We start from the raw sequence: 24,625 nt of genomic DNA on the forward strand, positions 1-24,625 counted from the left end.
TATAAAATATATATATATAACGCTGATATTACTTTTTTATATCTGTTCTAATATTATCTATTTTATATATGTTCTATATTATTAATCGGCCGCAATTAGAGACATTCAGTAATAGTTGTAATGTGTTTAAAGTTAATTTACGCTAACAATAAATGTTTCTTTTATTTGACATCCTCATTGCTCAGTTTTTGCTGCCAATTTTTTGTCATATAATGTTACGCAAAATTTGTACAGAATCGTGATCAGACAGTGCCGCACGGTAGCTACCAATTTGATATACGTAGACTTTGTTAGACAAAAATGAGCCAATTTACGACACAGATGGCCAAACTATGAGCGAGTTTGATACCAACTTGGTGACAATTTGCTATTAAATTATTTTCTGGATTGTTTATTACTTTTTCTTGAAACATAAACATCTTCTTCATTAGTTCATTAGTTACTGCGAAGAATATTAAAGCCTTGATAGTCTAACTGTGAGAACGTTTGGTCAAAGTAATATTTTTCGTAATTAAATTATTATTAGTTTTCCAGATTTTTATTAATATCTTATAATAAGTATTCTTACTGCATGTTTATATTAGCATAAAAAATTATTAAATTACTTATTAATTTAATAAAGTGATATTATTACTCTGGTTCTGTTTATGATAGCGTTTCAAGATCGAAAGTTTTCAGCATGCAAATCAGATATATTATATATATATAAATTCTTACAAGAAATATTTAAATTAGTACTCGCAGAATGAAAATAGTCAGAATTTCTTGAAATTGAAACTATATATTGTACTAGAAGATTTGACATTCTTGTGCAATTAGAATGAGATTGACCGTTTCAATACTAAGATATAAGCAATTAAAAATTGCACTTTTGTCGTCTATATAAAATTCACGAAAATATTTATTTTTGTAGGGCCTAAACTAACAGTGATTTGTTAATAAAAAATGAGCAAGCGATGAAGGAACATGAAATATCATTAAAAAAAATTACAATTTTTGATTGGTTTAGTTAGGAAAATAGAGTCACGAAAAGAACGCAATATCTCGATTTTCTTTGACATATGATGGTGACTGAAGGAAATGATGGGGAGTAGAAGGGACGGCACAGACATCTATTATAACACTGCTAACTCTCTACTTTTTCTGTTGTCAAATAGTATGTATAACATTACTTGTGGCACATGCGCATTGTAAAATTGTGCATGCGCAGAATACCATGTGCTTATATACTTTAAAAGACATAGAGAGTGAACTGCGCGATCCTATCTAGTAGCATGGTCGACAAAAATGAGAGAGAGAGATTATGGAATCTCTCTCTCTCTCTCTCTCTCTCTCTCTCTCTCTCTCATTCTCTTTTTCGTTATATCGTTGAATAGAAAGAGATAAAGATTGGCCATCTTCCACGATCTCTCTCTCATTTTTATCGACTATTACTACTTAGATAGGATTGCGCAGTCAGTTCTCTATGCTTTCTATACTTTCATATACTATACTTGAAGAGATTATATATACACACAGAATGAAAGAAATTAGACTTATTCAATACGTTTTTGAAATGAAAGAATCTGAAATAAATAGTGGTGCACGTGTTTCATAATAGATCGTGAAAATTAAAAGTTAGATTGCCATGACATCTCCTTATATAGGGTGGCTCCAAATTATGGACCCATCCTATATTGAGCAGGTAGGGCGGACTAAACTGAGTCGAAAAGTTCTGTACTATTTTGCAATACTCGCAATAGTTAACGAGATATTAATGTTTAAAGATAGCTGAATACGCGCGTTTACCCGACGTACTATTACCGAAGGTACGGCCCATCGAGTGCACAGCGCAGGCTGTGAGGAGCAGGCTTGGCTTAGCAGGCGCCGCGCCGTTCGAGCTTAGAGGCTCGCGGCGGTAAGCGGGGCGCTTGACCCACTCCCCGCATGCCAAACTATCGATGGCGGATATTCGCTTTAGAAATAATATCTCAATTGCGGAAATTGGAAAAACTTTTTGAAAAAACTCAGTTTAGTTCGTTCTGAAGCGTGCACATATAAATACAAAAAAATGTTACATAAATATTACTTATTTCAAGTAAATAGTAAGAGTATTTTAAAATTATATTATCAAGAAAATATTCTTTGTAATGATATAATCACTACTCAAAAGAAGAAGAATAAAAATTACGTTTTCTCTTAGCACTAGAATGATATTTTTTTGCATTTTTCTATACTACCACTCATGGAAGTTTGGACATCCGCATAGGGTAACTCCGGTATATATGCCTATCAAAAACTTAATTTCTTAAGTATTATTTACTATGTTTAAAGTAAACGAACTATATCAGTAAAAACATTGTACTGTCTACTATTGTGAAAAAAAAATATTAGAAATCTAGAATATTTATATTTCGTATTAAAAAATGAACTTTTGTAAACTCTTCCATTTTTGCCATATACCTCATAGGGATGGAATATATGGCTACTGATAGGGGGAAGGAAGGAGGGGTATGTACGGTTCATGAAAAATTCACAAATAATGCATATAAATAAAATGACACAATAATTTATAAAATGCGTTTATAATCTTTTATTAAGAAATAAGAATGATAAATATGTATATGAAGTAATAATCAATAATTACAATTTTCCCACATGTATTACAAGTGTTATGACATGACGTACATATTTCATGTAATGCGTTTATTACATTTAGTGCACTGAATTCAATCTGCGCACTTTGTATGCTTTGGGCGTAAATCTCGCCCGCTAAAAATGCCGTATATCCCAAATAGGTGGGATATACAAGACAACAAACTAAACAAAGAATACAAGAGCAAAATATTTGTATTTTGTTATACAACATGTTTTACTATTTCTCTACACTCATATATCACGAAATAATCACTAAGTCTTTTGCACGTCCTACAGCAATTTTATGTAAATTATAATTTATGATGGTGCTATTTAACGCAGTGACAAATCGATTCAACTCACAATAATTTCATTAATATTAACACTAAGAAACTGAAATCGTTAACACTGTATTAATATAACATAAAGGCATATAACAGAGTAGTTGCAGGAAAATTACCCGCAACCCGGAAAAATTAAATTCCCACTCCTTCTATTTTTTCTGACTTCTGCGGCGTAAATCCCAGCGCGGCGTATTTGTCGGAGTTATCCTAAATCTCATTGAATAATCGTGTAAAAAATTAAGACATAAAACATTTCGATGAAATTTATGCGGATGTCCGAACTTCCATGAGCGGTAGTGCAGAAAATGCAGAAAAATATCATTCTAGTGCTAAGAGAGAATGTAATTTTTATTTTTCTTCTTTTGAGTAACGATTATATCATTACAAAGAATATTTTCTTGATAATATAATTTTAAAATACTCTTATTATTTACTTAAAACAAGTAATATTTATGTAACATTTTTCTGTATGTACATGTGCATGCTTCAGAACTAAAATGAGTTTTTTCTAACAATTCTTGATCATTTTCGTAATCGAGATATTATTTCTAAACCGCCGAATATCGGCCATCAATGGCTTAGCACGCGGAGAGTGGGGCGCGTCTGCTAGGCCATACCCGCTCCTCGCAGTCCGCGTGTCAAGCTATTGATGGCGGATTTAGGTTAGAGATAATATATTTTTTATAGAGGTATCAATTGCTAATAATTTTTTAATAGGTTGGAAAAAGACTTTTTAATTAAAAAAATCTAAAAAACTTAAAGTAATCTAAATATTCAATGAAGCTATTACCTTCGGCATTAGTAGGTCAGGCAGACGAGCGTATTCGGCTATCTTTAAACGTTAATATCTCGTTAACTTACGAGCATTGCAAAATGATACAGGATTTTTCGACTCAGTTTAGTCCGCTCTATTTGCTCAAGACGGGTGGGGCCATAAGTTGGAGCCACCCTGTATATTTTAAGAACTAACACAGAGAGGCTAGTCATGTGACTTGTTGGCATCTTTTTTCTATACATGACAATTTTACATTGCGCATTCACTGCGCGCAGGCAATATTTTTAGATAAGGAAAAGTGGGGAGTTAACAGTCTAGTGTTATAATAGAAGTCTGTGGGAGACAGCCAGCGGGCATTTGGCAGCACCGACGTTTGTCTGCGTTTATCTCTATTTATTTTTTTTCCGTGCATACGTGCGGTTTTGGACAGGCATTGACAGGCATAATCGAAAGTTTTCTCTCTCTAGCGGGAATGAGATCGCTACACACACAATATAAGAATATACAGTAAGGCAAGATCCATTCAACCGCGCATATTTGCTTGCATATTATAAGTGGTCACGTTTTTGGCACCAATTCCGATCAAAACAAAGAACCCATAGTTTCTCCGTTACTGCAATCGCGCCATGACATATGCTGTACTTGCTTAGCGACGAAACACTACCGTATTTTCTGAATAGCTGATTACAGCAATTAATTGTATGAAGCAACATAACGGTACGTGAATGTATATAATTGATCATTGATTTAGTGAAAAATTCTCAAAAGTTAAGATTTTTTATTCCCTTGTTTTGTTGAATATAGGCGGTGGTTCCTAATACTATTGATACGGTATTTGGTCACCAAAGACATGGACCCTGAAAACTCGTCTGAAAAAGATCATAGGTGCTGACGCTGCTTATCCTTATATTGTCGTATCGAACGTCACGATGAGATTAAACTTTTGGACAGTATTGTCGCGAGTGTACTACTTTAAGCACTGTCATCCTGCTTTGAATAAATATAAAAATTTTCATATTTAATTGGATTTAGGCTCTGCGCACAATAGGAAGAATAAGGAATTAGGAATAAAGAATAAACGATTTTAACCTATCAGAAATCGGATACATCTGAATATATGGTTTCTGATAGGTTGAAATCATTTATTCTTTATTTCTAATTCTTTATTCCTTCTATTATACGCAGAGCGTTATTTTCATCAGTCTAATTCATATATTTTTCTAATTTAAACTTTAAATTCAAATTTATTAAAGTAAATCTTATCGGAAATGAGCTGAATTATAGGTTTGTATAATATATACTTGCTTCATTGAATATTTAGATTACTTTTAGTTTTTGAGATTTTTCTTAATTAAAAGAGGTCTTTTTCCAACCTATTAAAAAATTATCGGCAATTGACATCTCTGTTAAAAATATATTATCTCTAATCTAAAGAATGTATCGATATTAGAGAATAATACTTAAGGTGATTCTTCAGTAAAGAGTGCCGAAAATTTGAATGTCTCACCAAGGCCTATCCAAAATTACAAATATCTACATAATTTGAATAAAATAATATTAAAGCTACACGTATCTTAATAAAATCGTATGGAACATACCATAGTAAATCAAGAGCTGCATCTTCATCGAACAAAAACAAGATGAGATTATGTTTATTTTTCGAGATTAAATTTATATGCAAATTTATACGCATAAATATCTTTCTAAAATGGATCTATTACTTTTTTGTGACATTAAAATCGTAATTTTTTTTTTAAGTATTATAATTTCGTTTTTGAGCAAAATATACGGTAAGATTTGTATGCAATTAGTCAAAGAAGCGTCTGCGACCCTTATTTGTTATTAAGTTATGCGTGAAAGGTTATGGTAACTCGATTTATTAAAGAACCTTGATTAAGAGTGATGTTAAAAGGAATGAGATACTATATGTAATTGATTACTTTCAGACGCAACTAACTGGATCACGCACCAGCATACAAAAGTTTCCGCAATATTATCCAAGTTCGATGTTACCGCCGCCACCACCTGCTCCTATGGCCAGACCAGTAGCAATAATAAGATCGACAGGTGAGTTAGCAGTGACAACTGCTAACTCGCCACCAACATCGTCATCTACGGATCCAGCCGAGCTAGGACCTAATCAGGAACAGATGACTACCGCAGCGGCAGTTGGACTCGTCGGTTCTGCTTGTCAGAATTCTGTCGAACCCGTCGGACGAAAGAGCCCCACTAGAATTCTCGTTACACCACATACCTCCAACAGGGAATATACATTTGCTCATTTTCATTCGCAACCTGGTCAGGTTAGCTTCTTCTACAAATCTTTTCTTATCTTTTCAAGAATTTTATTTTTATCATATAACATTTTCTTGCATTTTCTCAAATAGCAAGTATATGTTATTTTGATATCAAGTAGGGGAGACCGGGATCAGTTGACTATAGGGATAAATAAAATAATTGAGGCTACATTAAAAATAAAACACGCGAGACACGTGTAAACGTGTCTGAGCACGCAGTAGCGACTGCCGCTCAGTCTGCTGTAACATCTTATTGCGAACACATGATAGAAGTTATGCCACAATTTAAAAAAATCGTACACCTAAGTAAATATTTTTATTCTTAAAGTTTTTGCTTTACAATCGTATATGATTGTCTGAGATATGCGATTTCTGTTTAGATAGTAAGCGTAGTTCTTACTTAATAGAGTCCAACAGTTTTTTTTTGTTATCGTATGAGTATATTGTTAATGTTTTTAAAAAATGAACAGATGGGAATAGTTGACTAATCACAGCATGGAATTATATGACTCATTTAGTGACTCTTATAGTACTTACTCAAAATTTTATTCCTTTAAAGAGATTTTCCTGAGTGGTAAATGTTATAAGTTTAATTCCCTCACATGTCCAATCTCGAAAACTGGGCTTATTCGATGTGTTTTTGCATGAAATGAACAAATTTTGCAAAAAGAAGCATTATTTTGTCCTGCGAAGCGAATGTTTGTGTTTAAAATATATTTTTATAAAAGTTTTATTAATATGTAGCCAAAGATGTGCTTAAAATACATTAATCTTTAATTTAATAATCTTAGTCAAATTACTCCGGTCCGCCCCCCCCCCCCTGTGGCTAGTTGAATCAGATGGAATGCATTAGAAAAATGTATTTTTTTCATATTAGTTATTAGTTTTCCTTTATTATTAAAATATTATTAGATAGTCAAATGTATATAGTAACTGATGTAGAATTTATTTTTTCGTTAAGTCTTTTAATTTCGTCTGTAAAAATTTGAAACTGAAAAATGAGTCTATTAGTTTCGGTTTCTCCTACTAGGCATGTTCGTACTAATAATGTTAAGAGGTTGAAAAGAGATAGTTACATGTAAATTTATTTTAAGGACGTCTTAAAGTATGAAGATATTATTTCACGTCATTATGACATAACTTTAAGCCTTACGCCACGTTGTAATGATACATTTTAGTATAATATATCAAAATCTAAAGATAAAGGAAGATGATCAATAAGGCTGTTTTTGATCCCAAACTGATTCTTATTAAACAATTTTTTTTTTGTATTGTATGAGCCTTAAAAATATCAGTAATAATCACTATATGAGAAAATTCAATCCATAAAGCCCCAATTAATTATTAGTCTAGATATACTATTGAAGCGTCGAGAGGCTTGTCGGTGCGATTGACTCGCAATCTGTAGATCCGGGTTTAATCCTTGCGCACACATTTTTCGCGTTTAATTTAAGAAGCCAAAAATGACTCCATCTAGTGATTAAGAGATCTTTGATTATCAGTACCGTTCAAATCCGGCGTTAAACTGTAGATCCCATATCAACGGATATGTATGGATTCTCTAGGCGGGGAGTTGGATATTAGATTAACAACTTGAATCCAAAAAAAATATATTTATTATTATGAAAACCTCATGAAAGTTAGGTTTTGGTTCATCGTAAACTGTAATGCCGCGAAAGAAGAAGAAGATATACCACTACGATACTTAAACTCTTTCCATAACTAATAAGTAAATTAATAAAATATTTTTGTTCATTATACTGCTCTGTTATTATATTAACATTCAGATTAAGGTTTCTCAGATTAAAAGTCATTTTTCAAAATCATTTTCGATTCATTTTAATGTCATTTTGATGTTATTATGATTTGTTGTTCTGCTTGGGTATCTGTTGCCTATAGACTTAACCCTCTACAGCATTAAAGTTGTGGTCATTGTAAAGGTTTTCTTATTTGTTTTTATTAAAAAAATTTTTTTTTCGTAATAATCAGTATACTCTAGAGAAAAAATTTCTGTGCCAAAGTACGCCAAAAAGTACGCCTTTCTACTTCTACGACTGTGTAGAATCGTGTTATTAAACATAGAAATATCTATGTCAACCTACGCGAAAGATAAAATAGCGTACTTGTACCTAATTCGGCATAGAAAGTACGCCAAAGTACGCGCAACTAATAATCACTACTTCCTGAACTATGCGTTTCTATGCCGAACTGCGTCAAACTAATTTTCATTTTTTCGTATTATTTCAAGAAAGTATGCCATTCTACGCTTTTTTACACGAAATTACACTCTACAGTCTGATAATTGGGCACAGAAATAACAACGACAAATTACGCGTTTTTACGTAAAAAATGTAAAATGGCGCCTACTTGGACCTAATTAAACATAGAAAGTACACCAAAGTATGTGCAACTATCTATATAATTCAAATAGGACTATCCAGGGAAAATCATTTTCAATCTAGAGCGAAAAAATTCATTTTTTCTCATTTTTGACTCATTTTTTCGCTCTAGATTAAAAATTTTCTTTGGATGGTTCTATTTTGATGTCAGATTTGTATTCAGCGACTCAAAATACATAAAAAAATATATATAATGAGGCTTGAAAGAATCTATCAGTGAAAAATGTAAAAAAGCCCATCAGAGTCTACATCAGCTATTCGGATGCACAAAAATTCTTTATTTTTCGTGTGAATATATAATAACAAAAAAATAAATAAATAAAATATACGTTTCAACCCTTTAATTCTGATCCTTATCAATATAAAATATAAATCGAAAATACATAATTAACGCAAATTCCAAGTTGATGATTCCCGATAAATTAGTTCGTTCTTCTTTATTCAAATGCCAAATTAGATAAAGTAAAACCGACGTCATATGCATTATAATTACGTAGAATCACATCACTCAACAGATTGTCAGATTTGATGTAAGCGTTTTCTCGCGTAAAAGACTTGTAGTGTCGACAGTCAGAGATACAATTATAATAATATTATATATAAGAATCAAAATACATAAGAATAGCTGGGTCTCCACTCCAGCGTACTTTTTTTGTGAGCCTGTGTAGTTAAGAGTTTATAATCTATGTTATGTATGTTTTCTTATGAAACGGTTAAATATAAAAAAATAGGAAAATTAACGGTAAATGTTAAGAAGAGACCACCTCAAATTTTGATAAAAATATTGTACATTGAATTGATACGTTTATGCGTAAAAAATTCAATTTCAATTTCAATTTCAATTTCAATTTATTGTGCAATATAATATAGAAATTATGTTTTGTGTGATACATTAAGTACGCAAATGATGAGGTATCAGCAAACTGCTGCTACTACGCCATCCAGAACACAGTAGCATACAAAATATTACAAAATATGAAAGTAAATAAACATAATTATATGAAATAAGTTTGAATAATTCTGACTGTTAAAACATAAGATAAAAAACATAGTTGATATCATTCAGTTAAATTGTGTAAATGGCAAGTTCAGTTGGCATAGCCATTACAGTGAATACCGTGATGTTACAATTGCTTTAATTAATAATGATGACTGGAAATTCGCAAACAAAGTTTTAATAGAAGTTGAGTTATTGATTGTTGCGATATGAATTTAGCGGCGGCGGAACGAAAAGAAAACAAGGAGGCAGAAGAACGAATGGAATGTGGTAAAATTTGGTGGCGGTATAGGAAAAGGCTGCTTTAAATTTGACAGTACGAATGGGGAAGGATAAAGAGTCACGATGACAGGTTACAGGAATGTCACGAGTATAGAAATCAGAATTAAAGTGCAAAAGGCTACGTAGGTAGAGAGGAATGCCAGAACAAAGGAAACAGAAAACGAAGCAACATAAGTGGAGAACGAAACGCTGTTATATCTTCAGCCAACCAGATCGCAGGAACAATCGGGAAACGTGATCATATTTGCGGACATTATACGAAAAACAAAGACAAAAATTCTGAACACGCTGGACACGATTAAGCATTTGCTGTGACAAAGCCGGTATGTAGACCGTGTCAGCATAGTCAAACAGGGAGATTACGAGCATTTGAGAGATTAGAAGTTTCTACGATGTGGAGAGGATGTGACGAAAAAGATACAGAAGACGGAGACGTAGGAAGGCTGCTCGACATTTTGCTACGACGTGATCATAGAAAGACTATGAGAAGTCAAGATGGGCTTCGAGTATTTTAATGGAGGAGGTGCGAGCAATTGGCGTAGAATTGAGGAGAATGTTAAAGGAAGGAAGATGAGACAGTAATAAGACTGTAATAAGGGAGAACCGGCGACAAGTAGTGATGATTTCGAAGAGTTTAGGTGCAGCGTATTTATTGAAGCCCAATCAGCAATTAAGCTAAGATCATAATTTATGATAGCGACAGTAGAAGTGGATTCCAATAACTGAAAGGAATATAAAAGTATAATATCATCTTCATACATAAATAATTTAGGTTTAAGTGGAATAAGGACGAGATCGGCAGTATATATCGTGAAAAGCAATAACCCTAAGATCGAGCCCTGAGGAACGCCAAATGGAACAATGCGAGGAAAAAAAAGGAGGGAGAAGGATTATAGAGCAGAACGCGTTATGTGTGGTTAATCAAAAAAGAATGCACAAAGGATAGAGCGTTAGCTGACAAGCCAAGAGAATGCAGTTTTAATAGAAGCAACTCGTAGTCAATTGTATCAAACGCCCTCGAAAAATCAAAAGCTATTAACGAGATCAGAAGTCCGGAATCGAAACTATGCAACACAATATCAGATAAATGAAGTAACTCTGTAGTGGTATTGTGAGAGCCCCTGCATCCCGATTAACATTCTGGAACAGCGTTACATTTTCTAAAGAAGTCGTTCAGTTGATTAAAGCAAATGCTCAGGTAATTTAGATAGGAAAGGAGGGATAGAGATGGGACAAAATGAGGAGGGATTACTGTTTTTAGGGATTGGAATTATTACTGATTGCTTCAATATGGATGGAAAAGTATTAATGGACAAAGAATAGTTAAGGATACAAAGGAGAGTATCGAGGCATTGCGGAAGGCAGAATAGAATCATACGACCTAATAAGTCGAAGGGACTAGCAGAACTGAGTTTTATACTCTTGAATATGTTGTACGAGTATAGTTGTGTAGCAGATATAAGTGAAAAAGAAAAAGAGTCAGTATCATTAAGGTTGGACGGAAAGCAAAGTTGAGAGGGAGACTTACAGGCACGAGGGGAATTAGGAAGAGAGTCAATGAAATTATTGAGGAGAGATGAATCAAGCAGATGATTAGGGATACAAGAAGCAGGCGTGGCTACTGCGTCAAGAAGAGAAAGATTCCTCCAAAATTGTCGAGAATTCAAAAGAAGAGATGAAGACAGGAAGGTCTTCTTTTCGTGACAAATAGCAGAGTTAGTAGCATTTCGAAGCTGTCTGTAATAATACCAATCGTCATTAGACCGAGTATGCCTGATTTTATACAGAGCGTGAGCCTTTAAGAATATAAGTTTTCTCACCTTGGAATTGATCCACGGGCCGAGCCAACCGTCCGGACGAAATCGGCGCGAGGCGATCATATATAAATCGCAAAGATAACTCGAAGTAAGAGATCATCTCATGCACATAGAATCATATAGAGGCCAGTCAATCCGATCGAATTCGGCTTCGATCGCCCCCGGAACAACTGATTTATCACGATAAAGAAATTTCCTTGACCAATGCGAAACTCCCTCCCAACTGCATCGCAACGTAAATGGCGCAATGATCGCTAATGTAGAATGCGTCGCCAGCACCTCGACGCAAAACGAGATCAACATCAAGTTGAGAAGTAATTCAGAGGTAGATGTCATGCGAGTCAGCAAATCAATGACCTGCTTAAGAAAAAAAGAGAGACATGATAGATCTCAGATCTGTGCAGCACAACGATCATACAGCGCAAGCATATTAACATTAAAATCTCCCATGCAAACAATAATTTCAGCTCGACAAGCAATCGGACAAGCAGAACTTGAGGTAGTCAAGGTCGGCAGAAAGCGATCGAGGAGGGCGATAGGCGCATAATACTGCAATTTTTCTGCAATTAATATGCAGAAGAATGCCCACGAGCCCGACGAGAGAGCCCACAGGGGGAGAGGTAAGGCTCAGGCTGTAAAAAGTAAATGTGTCTCTGATAAACAGAGCGATGTAGTTCTTCCCCCCCCCCCACTCCAACGTAATTCCTCTGACATTCTAGCGAACGCGAGAAGCTCGTTTCTTCTAGCAATGGTCGTGAATCTTACAATAAATGGTCTACTACCAGAAGCATTCCGGGCTGGGATTCAAAAGGAAGCGACAACCTTCTCGGTGACAGCGTTATTCCTAAGGAGTCACAAGTCACAGTCAGATCCTCCAACTCAATATTAGGCAATCCGAAGACAACCATCTCATGATCTCTACGCTCGCTCTCGATTCTCTCTAAACAAATGGCCAGATCACTCGGCACGGTCGAGCCATCGCAGGAAGAGAGCATTCCGCTTCGGAGGTAATGGAGCCTGTTACACCAAGCAACCGGCCCTCTAGGGAGAGCCACTTGGCCACCTAGTAGCCCTATTGCTACCAAAATATGGTCCCCTCTAAACCATGCAATTTTTTTCTGAAAGATTTTTCTATATCTTCCATATTTTTTGAAATATTTGCCTGGGGAAATTAAAATGGACACTTCTTTCCACGCTGAACTCGAAAAAAGCAGTTTAAAAAAAACACAAGAGAGGAAAGTTGTGTGACTTTTGAATATTGTTCAAGATCATGTTCTTGATAACATTTGTCAAGATCAAGGCTATTGAAAATTATTCTTATTTTCATTTTTGCACTAAAAATTTATTTTTTACATTAAAATGAAAATGAAAGGCACAATCTCCAATGGCTTTAATTTTGACAAATGATATTCAGGACATGAACCTGAACAACATTCAAGAGATTTTAGCCGTCGGTCGGATACCTTCGATAATACTAATGTCGACGGTACTGTAACTTTCAAGCATCGTAATTCAAAAAGTACTTAATGAAAAAATATTTTGTTGTAGCATTTTAGGGAGCTCTCGACATCAGCTATTACATTCTGCAAACAAAAGTAGGATGTTTTAAAAAAATCGATATGATTGTGACCTGACAATGGCGACGCCACACGAGGTCAAACTGATAAGATCAATAAATAGACCTTTTTGAATCCTACAACTTTTGTCTAAACAATTTTTCTCAATAATGCCATGTTTTCGTGATAAAAATGTGTAACATTTTATTTTGAACACTACTGTATACTACTGTATGTTACTGTCATCACAAAAAGTACTGAAATTGATTTAATAAAACACAAATTACGATTGTATTTATCCAAATTTATTTTGTTTTATTATTTATTTTTTCCCTTTTAATATAATAGTCTCGCACTAAAATACATTTATGCCAACGTTTTTTTCCAAACCTTAAAGCATCTTTTATAGTCGATTTCAGATATAGCCTAAAGTGCAGAGCAGTACCGTAGCAAGGGAAGTGCGGGCAGTGCGTTTCGCCCGGGCGCCGTCTTGACAAGGGCGCGAATCAGTGTTGCAAATTTAGAACTGGTGGCAGCACGCGATCAACAGGCCGCTCGTCAAGTCACTGACTAGTGGCGCTGATCGCGTGCTGCCAATCGACTAACAACAGAGAGGCTAGTATTACATTTATCGTTCATCATTCATTCATCGTTCATCCTTCATTAAAACAATTTTATTAATTATAGTTTGTCTTTAATTTGTTATAGTTTATTTAAAACTTAGACTTTGTTATTTAATTTTAAAAATATTATATAGAAAAGAGAAAGACAAAGGAAAAACGAAAATATTGTATATACGGATGTTTCAGACCACCATACATCCCTTCGCAAGATAAGGTCCAATCGTAAAAGTTCAGACAAAAGTTGTAGGATTTAAAAAGATCTATTTAGTGATCTTATTAATTTGACCTTAGATGGCGTCGCCAGGATCAGGTCAAGATTACGTCGATTTTTTTTAATGGAACACAACTTTTTATTCCAGTATCTATTATAATAGCCAATGTCGAGAGCTTTCCAAAACACTATCATAAAGTTATTTTTCGTTGATACTTTTTGAGTTATAGGACTCGGAAGTTACAGAACCGCTGGCATTAGCATTACGCAAAGTATCCGATCGACGGTTAAAATCTCTTGAATGTTGTTTAGGATCATGTCCTGGATTTATCAAGATCAAGACCATTAAAGGTTATTTCCCTTTTTTTCATTTTTGCACTAAACATTCATTTTTATGTAAAAATGAAAATAAGAAGTAAACCATAAATAAAAACACGGGCAATTAAGAGGGACTAAATTCGCAGTAATTAGAGCGATTATATCAACATATATTTCTCAGTACTACATATATTATATATAACAAATACCGTAACGTTTCGGCTTAATTATTCTTTGAAAATAAGAAGTACATAAGATAAGTAAATAGATCTTTTTATGTCCTACAACTTTTGTCTGAACAGTTTTACGATTGCATCTGCAAAGATAAGAGGAATGTATAGATGGTCTGAAACACCCGGTATGATTTAATAAATTAAATAAATTATTTGTTAATTAATCTATTAGTGGTTGCCATCAAGCCTAGTAAATAATAGATTAACTAAAAAAATCACGGGGGCGGGATAAAGGGGACCATCCCGGGGGTGGGGATAAAGGAGACTTTTGCTACGCCACTAGTGCAGAGAATTCTTTTTTATCGCGTCCATCGGTTTAAAACGGTGTCCATAAAGTAGTAATTTTAGCTGAGAGAATAGGAAAAAAATCATACGGTGTCGTATCAAACAAATACAGAGATTATGAAATGATATTTGTTGAATTTTTTATCATAAAATCACAAGCAAAGCAAGAAAAAATCCAGCGTTTCTTGAACGCGAGATGCGACGCGTCTCACACCTAAATTGTCTTTTAAAATCGATTAGCATGCTCCAAATGATATTCCGACAAGTTCAATCATATTTCGAATTGTCAATTATCGATTACTAAACATTAAATCTTTGATTTTTTTTGAAGTGTTGCTCATTTGTTAAAATAAAAGATTGTTCATAGCGACCTTTGTCTCTTCGACGTATTCTTTACTCTTTCTTTGAACATCTTATTTATACTATACGAAAATCCTTGTTCTTGATATGCATTCATTACTTAAATTCTTCCGCAAAATTTTGTTTCGAAAACAAAATGTTATACAAAATGTTATACAAAATTTTTACCCAATAACATTCAGCATGTTAAAAATCGCCGAATGTACTTCTTTAATCACAAAATAAATGTTTATTTGTAAATTATGAAAGGTATAAGGAGCACATTATATTACAGCAATATTGCAGCAATATATCAAAAATATTACATTATCACAGAAACATTAATGATATATTACATAATGATAAATAGCATTAAAATATCACAATAATATTGTTGCAATGCATTATAATAATATTGTGGCAATAACGTTTAACACTTTGACGACCGGACTCACGTACAGTAAATTTGTTGAGCCAAGGGTTATCGGCCGGACTCACTTGTATGTGAGTTCATTAAGTCAGCGTTTATTGACTAAGTTCACGTGTACACTCACCGACTAAAATGTTGCAACAGTTTTTTTTTCTACGCCGAGCGATTAGTCTTTACGGATCCATAAGTAAGAACCAATCATCTGGGAAATAGGCTGCATTCCGAAACCCATTGAAAAAAAAGTATAGTAACTTTTTATTCGGTGAGTGTACGTAAGTTAATTAAAGCCCATTCTACAATTGCGTAAGAGTAAAGTTATAAAGAATTGTAGTTGTAAGAATTAACCAATCACAGTCAAACATGAGGAAAATATTTGAAAATGATTAGTCAATTCTTACAACTACGTTTACGTAATCGTAGAATGGGCTTAACAGGCCTTACATAATAGGCTCGCAAGCCGTAAACCATAAGAAATTGACCAATCACAGTCAAATATGAGAAAAATAATGGATTATCACTAATTAATTTTTTACGGCTTATAACTTGTAACCCTATTGTGTGCTCTAACAGGTCTTAGTTAGCAATTATTAACCGGCATTGACTGTTGCGGAAGGTATAAATGATACACTATATATTATAGCTAATATATGAAGTGGCTCAAAATTTCGGCCCCACCCTGAGCAGATAGAGCAGGCTAAACTGAGTCAAAAAGTCCTCTACCACTTTGTTTAATGTTCGCAATAGTTAACGAGATATTAATGTTTAAAGATAGCCGAATACACGCGTCCGCCCGACCTGCTATGCCTAAGATACAGCCCACCGATCACACGGCGTGCAGACCGCGAGAAACAGAGATAACCTAGCAGGCGCGCCGCTCCGTTCGAACTTAGTGGCTCGCGGCGGTGTGCGAGGCGCTTGCTCCACTTCCCGCGCGTCAAGCTATCGATAGCGGATATTCGCTTTAGAAATAATATTTCGATTGCAAAAATGATCAAGAATATTGGAAAAAACTCGGTTTAATTTGTTCTAAAGCATGCACATACGAGGGTCGTTTGAAAAGTCCGTGCAAAGTCACTGCTGATGGCACTACTGGCGCGTATCAAGGTTAGATTTAGTTAGTAGCATCTCTTGGAGGAACACACACCAAGTTACAGCCAGATCGGTCTATTTGTTTGTGTTTGGCATTCATTTGAATCGAGGAAGTCGAGGGGGGTTTGTTTCTGCAATCACGTCCTCGTTTCCATAAAATCTTTTTCCCGCCAGCCATTTCTTCATATTGGGGAACAAATAGTAGTCCGAGGGAGCCAAGTCTGGAGAATAGGGGGGATGTGAGACGAGTTGGAACCCTAATTCCATTAATTTTGCGACCACAACTGCTGAGGTGTGAGCTGGTGCGTTATTGAAAATCACTCGACTTCCTCGATTCAAATGAATGCCAAACACAAACAAATAGACCGATCTGGCTGTAACTTGGTGTGTGTTCCTCCAAGAGATGCTACTAACTAAATCTAACCTTGATACGCGCCAGTAGTGCCATCAGCAGTGACTTTGCACGGACTTTTCAAACGACCCTCGTACAGAAAAATGTTACATAAATATTCCTTATTTCAAATAAATTAATAAAAGTATTTTAAAATTATATTATCAAGAAAATATTCTTTGTAATGATATAATCGTTACTCAAAAGAAAAAGAATAAAAATTGCATTCTCTCATAGCACTAGAATGATATTTTTTTGCATTTTTCTACACTACCGCATGGAAGTTCGGACATCCGCATAAATTTTGTTGAGTCAGCTTAGTGTGCTTGTGTGAGTAATGTAAGAGCGCTATCGATGTTCAACGAAAAGGCCCGAGTGTCTCCGTGGCATGTCTCGACTGTTTTTGTTATTCGGGTCGACCGTCGCGTTGCCATGTCACTCTAACTAAACAAACAAGTTAGACTCTCGCATCGTTGCCATGCGAGTTAGTCTCGTCTCGTCTGTCCATCAATAAAGAACTATTTTTCTTCTCTCAAAAGCAAATTGAATTTAATAACCGATTCAAGCCTCAACAAATTTCATCAAATGATCCTGTAAAAAATTAAGACATAAAACAGCAATTGTATCATCTTTTAAATATAATATTTTGAATTTCGCTTATATGCAATACATACTAACAATTGCAAAAGCTTTATAAATTAGTTTTAATTTTGTATGCCAAAAAGTATTGTCTTTGCTTCGTACAACATTGATAATATAATTAATAAATTTCAAAAATTTGATCAGAGAACACAAATATGGGCTCATGTTATGGTATGGTCATAAGTAGAGGACAGACTAGCAAAAGCTTTATAAATTATTTTTAATTCAGTTTTGGCACATAAAATTAAAAATAATTTATAAAACTTTTGCAATTGCTAGTATGTGTACAAATGATCTAAAATATATTTTAAAAATAATACAATTGCTGTTTTATGTCTTAATTTTTTACACGATCATTCGATGAAATTTAGGGTAACTCCGACAAATACGCCGCGCTGAGCTTTACGTCGCAGAAATCAGAAAAAATAGAAGTAATTGGGGTAATTTTCCCTCAACTACTCTGTTACATGCCTTTATGTTATTTTAGTATAGTGTTAACGATTTCAGTTTCTTAGTGTTAATATGAAATGTTAATATGAAATAATGAAATTATTGTGAGTTGAATCGATTTGTCACTGTGTTAAGTAGCACCATCATAAATTATAATTTACATAAAATTGCTGTAGGACGTGCAAAAGACTTAGTGATTATTTCGTGATATATGAGTGTAGAGAAATAGTAAAGCATATTGTATAACAAAATACAATTACTTTGCTCTTGTATTCTTTGTTTAGTTTGTTGTCTTGTACATCCCACCTGTTTGGGATGTACGGCATTTTTAGCGGGCGAGATTTACGCCCAAAGCATACAAAGTGCGCAGATTGAATTCAGTGCACTAAATGTAATAAACACATTACATGAAATATAATATGTACCTCATGTCATAACACTTATAATACATGTGGGAAAATTGTAATTATTGTTTATTACTTCATATAAATATTTATCATTCTTATTTATTGTAATAAAACTTTATAAACGCATTTTATAAAATATTGTGTCATTTTACGTCTTATTTATATGCATTATTTGTGAATTTTTCATGAACCGTACATACCCCTCCTTCCTTCCCCCTATCAGTAGCCATATATTCCATCCCTATGAGGTATATGGCAAAAATGGAAGAGTTTACAAAAGTTCATTTTTTAATACGAAATATAAATATTCTAGATTTCTAATATTTTTTTTCACAATAGTAGACAGTATAATGTTTTTACTGATATAGTTTACTGTAAACATAGTAAATAATACTTAATAAATTAAGTTTTTGATAGGCGTATATATACCGGAGTTACCCTATGCGGATGTCCAAACTTCCATGAGTGGTAATATAGAAAAATGCAAAAAAATATCATTCTAGTGCTAAGAGAAAACGTAATTTTTATTCTTCTTCTTTTGAGTAATGATTATATCATTACAAAGAATATTTTCTTGATAATATAATTTTAAAATACTCTTATTATTTACTTGAAACAAGTAATATTTATGTAACATTTTTCTGTTCATGTGCACGCTTCAGAGCAAACTAAACTGAGTTTTTTCAAACAGTTCTTGATCATTTTCCAATTTTCGCAATTGAGATATTATTTTTAAAGCGCCGAATATCCGTCATCGATAGATTGACGCGCGGGGAGTGGGGAAAGCGCCTCTAAGTTCGAACGGCGCGGCGCGCTTGTTAAGCCATTTCCGCTCCTCGCGACTCGCGCTCCGTGCGCTCGGTGGACCGTACCTTCGACAATAATAGATCGGACGCGGGTATTCGGCTTTAAACAATATCTGGTTAACTATTGCGAATAAATATTGCATATCGTTAAATATTGCAAAATGGTAGAGGACTTTTCGATTCTGCCTTTCTTTTAGTCCTACCTGCTCAAAACGGGGCCATAAATTGGAGCCATCCTGTATAGTATAATATTTCTGTGATATTTATTTAATGTTTATATTTATGTAACATTTATTGGGAAAAATTAAAATGTTTTAAAGAATTTTTTAAAAAATTGTTGAATTGATATTTTTAATGTTATTTTTTAAAATACAATTTTATTCCATACGATATTAATTAAAAAATAATACTGATTTTCAATATAATAACTACCATGGTATTATATTATATTATAACAAACTAAAAAAATTATAATAAACTAAACGTCATTTATAAAATTATGTGTGTGTACGTACAATTTTGTATTTTAATAACGTCTTAAGGACATTTATAATGTCAATAAAAGTGTCATTACTATATATGTCATTCTACTATTTGAGACGTTATATTGCTACAAGTTTTCTGTGATATTTCAATGTTGGACATCAACGTGTAATATATCAACAATATTTCTGAGATATTATATCGTAACATGTAATATTTCTTGTACATCACAATATTACTGCAATATTGCTGTAATATTACGTGCTATGTCGATTATTGTGTTGATAATCAATATTATTGTCCAATTAATACCATACGAAACAATTGTTAAAATAACATTGAAAAAATATTAATTCAATAACTCTTTTAAACGACCTCGCATAAATCATGGAAAAGAGCTTTCGGTCGAATTGGCTGAATTTTTGATATGTTGTAGTTCTTGTCATTCTGAACAAATGTCTCAAAGGGCATAACTTGATTCTATCACTAGTTTTAGAGATATAAGCGGTTAAAGAGTTCTTTGCTGAAAATGCGATGTGCACTACATACGCATTATTATCGATTCCTTAGGGTTTTGTTTCTAATATACAATATATGAGTTCAATGGTTATAATGATAATAATTACAATAAATACAATAATTATTATAATATATATATTATGACAATTATAATAAATATAGTTACAATTATACTTACATTACGACATTACATAATTATAATTATATATTTTTCTAAAGTTACACTGTATAAATCTGAAGACTCATAGTGACTCCGGAAAGTTAAATGTTGAAACCACATATATTTTCCTGCTCTCAGCATTATTACTCAGGATCAACGACGTGGCAGGTTATATGATCCTATGTGCGTGCGTGCATGCGTGTGCACTTGCGTATAACTGAAGTCTATAATAATGCAAATAATTTTCAGTTTATTTGCTTTTGTCAATCTTTCATAAGAATTCAGTCGATTAATTAAGTTAATATATTGAATGTACCAAAAATAATAAAAAATGAAGTGCTAAGTACACTGAAAGAAATGATTAGCTGCTGCAGCAAATTAGACGGTAAAATATGGCATAGCATTTTTAATTGGCTACTGCAACCAATTAAAAATGCTATGCCATATTCAATCATTTCTTTCTTTCTTTTTAGTGTATTACTGTGAATACACTAGCATGGTTATCATATTTTCCTGCTCTCAGTGTTACCCAAGATCAACGACGTGGATAATGCTGAGAACAAGAAAATATATATGATTTCAACATTTTACTTTCTAGAGTCATACTATGAGACTTTAGATTGATACAGTCCAGAAACCCGGACCGAAACCGAAACCGATAACCGAACTGTAACTATTATTTTTGTCGGACCAAAACCGATAACCAAACTGAAATGTTGTACAAATTAATAGATCGAAACCGTAACCGAACCGAAAATGTTTTGGACTTTCGGTTCGGATTTTTTAACCTTTTCGATGTATACGATCATCGACTACAGTCTACAGCCACCAAACGTATATATCTCCATGATGTAGCAATCATACATATCCCTACAGCCGAGCGTTGTCTATGGTGTAAAATTCGCAATAATGTTTTTTTAAATTAAAACTCTTTATTGATCTTGTACAAAATTCACTTTATTACAAAATTTACTTTGCAATTTTTGTTTTTAGATGAGACCGGTCTCGCAGAACTCAATGGACTGACTTAGTTCAAACGCTCTCTATTTTAAAATTTCGGAAAATGCTTCTCGAAAATTCGAGTTATTGAGTTGTTAAACAGATAAACCTTCCGTTTTTAGAAAATCTTATTTCTATTCTTATCCTAAAGGACCTTCGTTCATAGATAAATGGACAAGCGTCACAAAAAAAAAACGAAACATAAAGAAAATAAAGAAGAGATCGCATTTCTAACGCTTTCTTATCCTAAGGTTAAATTCTAAAATAGGTATATGAATATGGTCACATGGTGAACAACAAGAACGATGCGTTCCCCTTTTACAGCCGAAAGAGAGAGGAATGCTCACCTGTAGTTGATCGGTTCTTGCAACACTTGTAAAAATGGATGAAGACTGTCCTTAACTTCCATGATAGTCAGTAAATAATTGTAAAAAGCACAAGAAGATTGAGAAGTTTATCAAAATTTATTCAATGCGCATGCGTAGCCTATTTTCATGTCACGTTTCTTTTGCCACTATTTACTGACTCAGAAGGGTCAAGAGGGAAATGAGGATAGTTTTCGCCCATTTTTACAAATGTTTTAAAACAATCTCATTATTTGGTTTTACCTAAATTCTTTTTATTTACACATGTTATCCAAGAAACACTTAACGTGTCATTTCTCACCTACGACGTCATGATCCAATGTTGCCACTGTCACAGCGACTACAGAAGAGTCTTAAAGAAGAAAAACATTTTAAGTAGCAATATTATAGGGTGCCCACGGAGTGTTAATTTCTTATTTCCTTGCTTGATTACGATAATTTATATAAGAATAATATGTTATTTTATAGAAAATTATCAAAAAGCTGTAAATGACCATTAGTGACGCTACAAATCGCTGACGTAGTCGACGTAACTGACATCGCAGAAGATAATAAAAGTCAAACAGCAGCAAAGAAAATGATCTGTTTATTTTACACTAGTTTAGAATTAGAGTGCTTATGCCCGTTTCAATCAATAGTAGTAGTTTAACTTTAATCTCGGTTCAACTAACTCTTCATCTTTTTCTAGTTTTAAGAATTAAAAAAAGATGAAGAGTAAGGGTCTTAGTAGAAAGGCTGACTTATAATCTTAAGAGTATTTTACAGTATTTTATGATTAAGACTCAGTTCCACAATTCATAGTTAACTCTTAACCGTGATTCAACTTATTCCTCATTTCTTTTCAATTTTAGAATTGAAAAAAAATAAAGAATAAATTGAACCTCGGTTAAGAGTTAACTGTGTGTTGTGGAACTGGGCCTAAGTTTCATGTCTTTAATAACGCACAAAAACTGTCTTAAGATTATAAGTCAATCTTCTGCTAAGGCCTTAAATTGAATCGTGATTAAAGTTAAACTGCATTGGTAGAAACGGGCCTTACATTGCTTAGTGCTTACATATCTCCAATTCAATATTGTCTTAAAATAAATATAAATTTCCTTAAATATGCAGTTTATGCTTGTTGTATTACTTTTCTCTACAATAGATAATCATATATCATAACCGAAAAAAACTTAAATCCAAATGGTTATGATCACCGTTATCAGTAAAAGAACCGAAAACGTTTAGATTTCGGATTTTTTCGATCTGGAACCGAAAAAGACCGAAACTGTTATCAGTAAAAGGAACCGGAACCGAAACCGAAAATTGGATACAGCCTCTGACCGTAATCGGACCGAAATTTTATTTCGATCCGAGTCCTTGATACAGTGTGACTTTAGAAAGTATACATTAGGTCAATCGGAAAGTTCGTCCGTTTTTCTTTGCAAAAAGTATGATTTTATTTAAAAAACAAAATAAAAAAGTATCTCAATCAAAATATTGTCCATCGTTAGCGATGACTTTTTCCCATCTTTCGGGCGGTAAACAAATTCCGCGGTGAAAGAATGACTCATCTTTGGAAGCTATCCACTCAGAGACCCATTTTTCGACGTCTTCATAAGAATTGAAGTGTTCCTCTGCAAGTGCGTGTGCCATCGATTGAAACAAGTGATAGTCGGAAGGGGCACAGTCTGATGAATAAGCCGCATGGGGTAGCACTTCCCATGCTTCTAACGTTTTCTTGACAAGTTTTGTGACGTGAGGTCGAGCGTTGAAAGTCATGAAACAAAATCACTTTATGCTATCTCGTTTTATATTCTAGTCGTTTTCGTGAAATGCTTGGCTCAAACGGATAATTTGTTTTCAATAGAGATCCCCTGTGATTGTTTGACCAGATTTCAACAGCTCGTGGTACACTACACCCTTCTGATCCCATCAAATACAGAGCATTACCTTCTTTCCGTGGATATTCCGCTTTCATGTCGATGTCGATGGTTAGCTTGGATCGCAAATGGTTTTTCGGCGTTTGAGGTTATCAAAATAGATCCACTTTTCATCGCGTCATAATTTGGAAAAACTTTGTTTGTTGCCTAGCAAACAGAATTTCGCAGATGGTTTTTCGTCTTTTAATGTCTCTTGGCTTCAGTTCATATGGTACCCATTTTCCTTCCTTGTAGACCTTTCCCAAGGCTTTCAAACGATCAGAAATAACAGATTGAGCACAATTTAATGTTTCTGCAAGTTGTTTTTACGTTTGACATGGGTCTTTATCCACCAATGCCTGCAATTCTTCGTCTTCAAATGCTCTTAGCCGTTCAGAACGCTTTTTGTCCTCCACATCAAAATTACCATTTTTAAAGCGTCGAAATCATTCTCTGCATATTTTATTGGAAGGAGCATTATCACCATAAACTTCTACAAGCATTCGACGAGCTTCAGCTGCAGTTTTCTTCCATTTGAAGCAATATGTTAGATTAATACTTCGCGCAAATAACGCTTATTTGGCTCAAATGTCGGCATTTTCGATGCAGTAAAAAGCAATGTTATTGATGCAAACGTATACTTTTATATACTGAATTTTATTGACAGATGGTAAAACTAAAAAATTAAGCTTAGTTTAGACATTAGAGTTATCGACAGTTCTAGCTAGAGCTACTCGCCGCTAGATGGACGGAACTTTTTCTGATTGACCTAATAATTATAATTATAACAATGATCGTAAATGTAATTATAATTGTAATTATATTTATTATAAATATCATTGTGTGTGTGTGTGTGTGTGTGTGTGTGTGTGTGTGTGTGTGTGTGTGTGT

General features: G+C 33.9%; 1 protein-coding gene across 7 annotated transcripts in view; it reads left to right on the forward strand.

Moving 5' to 3' along the window:
• The window catches only part of LOC108755186 (nuclear factor 1 X-type), a 316,149-nt gene that overhangs the window by 278,414 nt on the left and 13,110 nt on the right, over positions 1–24,625 (forward strand). For all 7 annotated transcript variants that reach the window (XM_018498052.1, XM_018498050.1, XM_018498056.1 and 4 more), the window contains one exon: positions 5,682–6,038. In XM_018498052.1, the coding sequence (XP_018353554.1) occupies positions 5,682–6,038 (357 nt within the window). The remainder of the gene's footprint in view (positions 1–5,681; positions 6,039–24,625) is intronic.

This window comes from Trachymyrmex septentrionalis, unplaced genomic scaffold (assembly GCF_001594115.1).
Source record: "Trachymyrmex septentrionalis isolate Tsep2-gDNA-1 unplaced genomic scaffold, Tsep1.0 scaffold86, whole genome shotgun sequence".
Lineage (NCBI taxonomy): Eukaryota > Metazoa > Arthropoda > Insecta > Hymenoptera > Formicidae > Trachymyrmex > Trachymyrmex septentrionalis.